The sequence below is a fragment of the Zootoca vivipara genome, chromosome 10 (assembly GCF_965207765.1).
Source record: "Zootoca vivipara chromosome 10, rZooViv2.hap1.1, whole genome shotgun sequence".
NCBI lineage: Eukaryota > Metazoa > Chordata > Lepidosauria > Squamata > Lacertidae > Zootoca > Zootoca vivipara.
Window position 1 is genome coordinate 7,369,604 of NC_142593.1, and position 5,557 is coordinate 7,375,160.

At 52.5% G+C, this 5,557-nt stretch overlaps 1 protein-coding gene across 1 annotated transcript; it reads right to left on the reverse strand.

Annotated features, from left to right (window-relative positions):
• Positions 1-654: 654 nt before the first annotated feature.
• GAS1 (growth arrest specific 1) lies at positions 655-4,690 on the reverse strand. Its single transcript, XM_035100197.3, has one exon. The coding sequence runs from the start codon at positions 3,840-3,842 to the stop codon at positions 2,844-2,846; it is 999 nt and encodes a 332-aa protein (XP_034956088.1). The 5' UTR covers positions 3,843-4,690; the 3' UTR covers positions 655-2,843.
• Between the last annotated feature and the right edge of the window lie 867 nt (positions 4,691-5,557).

Sequence of the window (5,557 nt, forward strand, 5' to 3'; positions counted from 1 at the left end):
CACGGAAGGTGAGCTGGTATGCAGAGTGCCCTCAATTCTGCATCAAATGCAAGCGTTTGAAGGGTATGCCCCCTTAATGTGTTACTAGCGCTCATGGAATGTGACCTCCTTCAGTAATTAAGGACTGCAAGCAAGAGACTTGTGTACTAGCACAGGGCTTTCTATGAAACTGGCCTTCACTCCTTTAAAGAGGAAGCTGATGTCAACAGCATCATATTTCTGTGGAAAGACAAAAAGCATCAGTGGAATTGTCCTCCCCAGCTTTAACTCTACAAATGCAGCTCAAGACTTATAAATCTACCACTGGGAATGTTTTCAAAGGGGCACTGACTTCTTCCAGGTAATTATTCACTAAAATAGGGTACGCCATTACCAACAGCTACATAAGTACTAGTTACAGGTAGGTAGCCGTGTTGGTCTGACGTATTCAAAACAAAAAATTCCTTCCAGTACCACCTTAGCTACATAAGTGATAGCTAGGATAACCTCCAGTTGCTCATATGCAAGAGAGTCTCACAGAATTCCATGAGCTTACTTCAGTGTAAGGGTTTTGAGGAATGCAACCATACAGTAACTACTTGCATGTATGTTCCCATTGCCTCTAAGCTATCTCAAAATCAGAGCAGCGCCTAGAAAACAACTTCACCAGATATATTCTTTAAAAATCTCTCTTTACTAATTTACACATAAAAATACATAAGCAATAGATACCGTACTTAAGACATGGGACCTTTTCACACATTCTATAAAAATACAATGGTCAAGGCAGTTCGGAGAGGCATTTATACAATTCTACAAAGTTCATCAAGTCTCTCCAAACAATACAGGTGTTAACTTCAAATCTATAAAATACACTGTACATTTGATCTAGCATTTTTCCATGGGAATTACTGTTGCTTGTATCCCTTTACATATCAAATGAGATCTGTACCTTTGCAACAAAAGAATAGCAGATGCATTTATCTTGCAATTGGGGTGCATTTAAATCTTTAATTTCTTAAAAAATAAATTATTCCCAAGTATACAATTTATAAATTTCTATATACATGCGAAAACAACTGGTAACAAATCCCAGTTTTAAATACATTTTATATAAGATTTACCAGAGGTCATCCCCCTGATAGGATTAGAGGCAATATAACTTTTCGTGATGTTTGCAGATACAAGTTCTTGAATTTTAAAAGTGTCTTTTGAAGATGGCAGTGCAGAGCTCTTTTAAGATAATGGTTGCATTGTTCAATGTAGCCAACAAATCAGCATTTTCCCCCCTACTAGGTTGAGGCAAGAGAAAATTGCTGATGAATTGTATTGTATTGCATTGCAATTCTGAGTGGTGCAAGGGCCACTTTGAACATTATGGGGTAGGGGAATCCTTGTAGGAGAAAGCATGAAAACAATGTGTGAAGTTCATACACACATCTATTTTACTGGAAAACCAGAACTATATAGCTTCCCAGCACACATGCACCATGAAAAAGAAAGCATGTGCAATCCTCACACGTGACAAAACTACATGGGGTTTTCATACCTTAACACAGAATAAAGCCCCTACTACTAATGTTCAAAACAACCCTGAGAAAAGGTGTTGGAAAATCCTCCCATATACTCAAGTCTCCTCCACTCAAGCACACACCCAGTTAACAGGAATCAAAGTCTGCATCTTCTTTTAGGCAACATGATGAATGCTGTGAATGGGAGGAGAGAAAGGACTCCATTTCAAGATGCTGGCTAGCTCTGTAAAGCAGCATTTTTGAAGGCACTCTAGGGAAGCCTAACTCTTTCTTACCTTCATGTCTACAGCTGGGAGCAGGGGGCGGGCGGAGAGCAAACATTTGCTCTTTGCAAGTTGGTTTCGTGGTGTAACAAACCACGCTACGCATTTCTTGTAAATTCGTTTTCTCGCTTCTAAGGAGCCAAGTAGCAACAACTTGCATAGTGCAGTGCGGGAGTTAATCACACCTTTCCCCTTACATTGCTGTATGCAGGGGCAAAGTGTGTGGGGAGGGGAACAAACCATTATACACACTGCCACGTACTTTCCTGCATGTGCAGGGGAAAGATTAGGAAGCTGCAACTGGTAGTGATTTGTACACAGGGAAGAAAGGACTGCATAATCTTTGTATATGACAGGCATATTCAGGTTGCTTCATACAGCCCCGCAGGGAAAAAATGTCACAAGTAAAACATCTCTAAGGCTGCAATCCTAAGCACACTTATTTGGAAATGCATGGAATGCCTGGAACCAAAAGGGCCCAGTAACAAATACAGTACCACAATTCAGGGATCTGATGTACAAACGGTGGCTAAACGTTTGCAAAAAAAAAAAAGGATTCAGTTTCAATGGCCCTATCCCTTTCAAATATAATTTTAGAAGAGGGGGGAGAGAATGCCCAGATATATAGAGGAGATGAGGACAGAAGGAAGGAGTGACCACAGCGCAAAGAAACCATACATCCAGCTCAGCATCTGTTCCAGCTGAACTAGTCAGGCAAGGTAACAGGGCCCAGTGAGGACACGAAGGGGATCCCCATCAAAACCAAAGGCATATTGGATGTGCAGAATAAGGCACACTGCTTGAATACAAGGCTCGGGGGAAGGGAAGAGAGGCCCATCTCGTTCTGTTACATATGCCTGGGGCGAGTTAAGAGTCCCCGGTCTCTGCAGGGCCACTGCTCGGGGGTGAGGCTCTCCTTTCTCCGTGCCCAAGCCCCGTCCTCCCGAAGCCAGGAGACGGAGGCGAGCCAGGGCCCTGTGGCGAGCGCAGGCTCCTTCCCTCCCTCTCCTCGACCCTCTCCCGGCCCGGCCTCCTCGAGCGCCCCTCAAGAGCGCCGGGCTGGAAATGGCTACGAGAGCAGCAGCAGCAGCAAAATGGAGGCCGTCGCGAAAAGCGTCCACGGAGCCGCGCGCGCCGGGCAGCCGTCCTTGGGCTTCCTGGGCGAGGCGGCTTCCGATCCGGCTCCGGCCACGGCCGCCACGTCGTCCAGGTCGTCCCTTCCCCGCGGCCCGAGCTCTTCGTCGTACTCCTCTTCCCAGTAGTCGTCCATGGCGCCGTCGGAGGCGCCGCTGCTGCCGGGCCCCACGGCGTCCGCGCCGAAGCAGAGGCGCGCCATGTTCTCCTTGACGGACTCGCAGATGGGCCGCTCGAGGCCGTCGCACACGCAGTCGTTGAGCAGCAGCGCCTTGGGCACGGCCAGCATGTCCTCGATGACGGCGCGGCAGTCCTCGGTGCAGCGCACGCCGTTGAACACCTTCCCGCAGTAGGTCATGTAGCGGTTCAGCGCCGTGCTGCAGCGGCTATCCCAGTCGCAGCGCCGCCGCGCCTCCGTGCAGCCGATCACGCCGCCCGCCCCGACGCCTCCTGCTCCACCTCCTCCTCCTCCGCTGGTCCGAGGCAGGCACGGCTCGATGGCGCGCTTGGTGGCGCGGCAGTTCTCGTCCTGGTTGCAATCGCAGTCCTCCAGCGCCGGGCCCCGCCTGGTGTGGTTGAGCTGGATGAGCGCCGAGATGCAGTGGCTCGGGCACCGCCGCCTACTGGACGGCGACGAAGCCGCAGCAGCGCCCGCGCCGTCCCCCGCGGCCATGAGCACCGGCGCGCACGCCTCGGTGTACTGGCTGAACGCGTAGCTGCAGTCGGGCTCCTCCTGGCACTGCATCATCGCCTGCCAGCAGATCAAGCGCCGGCCGTGAGCCCCCGGCGGAGGGGAAGCGGCGGCCAGCAGCAGCAGCAGCCCCAGCCGCAGCGCCACGGCGCCGGGCAGCGGGAGCAGCGCCGCCCGCCAGCGCCGCCCGCCTGCTGCCGATGCTGCTGCTCCTCCTCCTCCTCCTGGCCGGGCTGCCACCATCGCGGCCGGCGGCAGGACAATCGCGGGCGGGAGGCGGACGACGAGAACGAGCAGGAGGCGCTGGTGGTGGTGTCGCTGGCGCAGCCGCCGGTGGGAAAGTTGGCCAAAGTCCTGCGCGGTGTGTGCATGAGGGTCCCGCTCATCAATCCATCCGCGCGGCGCCCCTGCTCGGCCTGGGATCCCTTCGTCGGCGGAGAAGCGGCGCCTTTTCTTGCAGCCGCGCGCAGCAGCCTCCGCCCCCTCCTCCCGGGCTGGGGAGGCCGCGAGGCGGTCAGTGGAGCCTGGGGCTGCGGGGACTGGGGCTCCCTGCTGAGCTCATGCTGCTGCCGCCGCCGCCGCCGCCACCGCCTCGCTCCCGCCGATCTTCTTTCTTCGCTCTCAGAGCTCGGCGGGCAGCATCGCCGTGCATGCCAGGTCTCTCGGGCAGCCGCCGCCGGGCGCCCAGTGCGCGCCGCGAGCCTCCTTCCTCGCCCGGTGAGCGGGAGGCTGCACAAGAAAGAACCGCCCGGCGTGCTTTCGCCCTCGCTCTTCCTCGCCCCGGGATGCGGCTGCTGCCGCCAACGAGCCCCGCGAGCCGTTTCTCTCCGGCGGATCCTTCTGCGGAGCTGTTTTCTTTCGCGAGGCTTTAAATACAAAAGTGCCCTCCAAGCTGCCGCAGCAGCAACAGCGTGCTCTGATCAGGCCTCATTATGCATGCATGGAAAAGCAAACAAACAAAAAAAAATTAGCAACGCTTCTTCTCCTTTTACACATCCCCCCCTCCGCTGGAGCTCCCCGGCTGGCTCGCTCTTTCTCCTTTTCTCCACTTTTTCTCTCTCCCGTTGCTCGGCCCCTTTTCCTCGCTTTGCGACTTGCTATTGGTCCGGGCTGTTGTTGAAACTCCCCCCCCTCCTTTCTTTTACGATCTGCTGGAGAAAGGGGGAGGGTGCGGGGCGGGGGGCTAGTGGGCAGCTCACATTCAAAGCTTGAAAGGAAAGGCTTAAAGAGATTGACAGCAGCCCCCGAGGAGCCCCTCCTCCCATTTAGGAGGCTTCTCCAGGCAGCTTAACTGCAGCGCTCTCAAAGCAGAAAGCAGAAACCTTGCAGTTGTTTGCAGCAGGCAGAAAGGGTTGCTGCTCGATTGACTGTTTTGTTTTGTTTCGCTGGCGGGTTTTTAGGCAGAACGTGGCTCTGAAAAGTTTCTCCGTGTGGTGGAACCTTGAACCAAACTGAAGGGTTAAAAGGTTCTTCACCATAAATAGGTACACACTTGTTTATTTATATGGAAGAGCTTCCGAAAAGGTGGATCAGTGCCTTCCCTGTGAGTTACTTGGTTGGGAACTTGGATACAGAAGTGAGCCCTCGTAGGATCAGGGATCACACACACTCTTAAATCCTCTTGACAGGGAAGGAACAGTTCCCTTAAACTTTCACTTAAGACAAGATCCCGGAATTCCATGACCAGAGCATCTGTGGGAGAACCCTTGCCTTCTGCTCCACTCATTCAAAATACCAATTTGCATTAAAGTTAAGCGTTTGCATATGAATTCCATGGGATGAAGTACATGGATTTAGAGGCAGGGGCAGAAGAAGGGATTCCACATGTAGATTAGCTTGAAACATGTTAACATTTGTAAGCCGGATAACTGTAAGGTTTCGAAAGTGTCTTTCTTAGGGTGAAAAACAGTAGCAATTCCTTGAAATCTATGACAATGCTGAGAAGCAAAGAAACCCAG

Excerpts from the sequence above, each read along its gene's own strand:
- GAS1 (XM_035100197.3), bottom strand. The coding sequence starts at position 3,842 with ATGGTGGCAGCCCGGCCAGGAGGAGGAGGAGGAGCAGCAGCATCGGCA.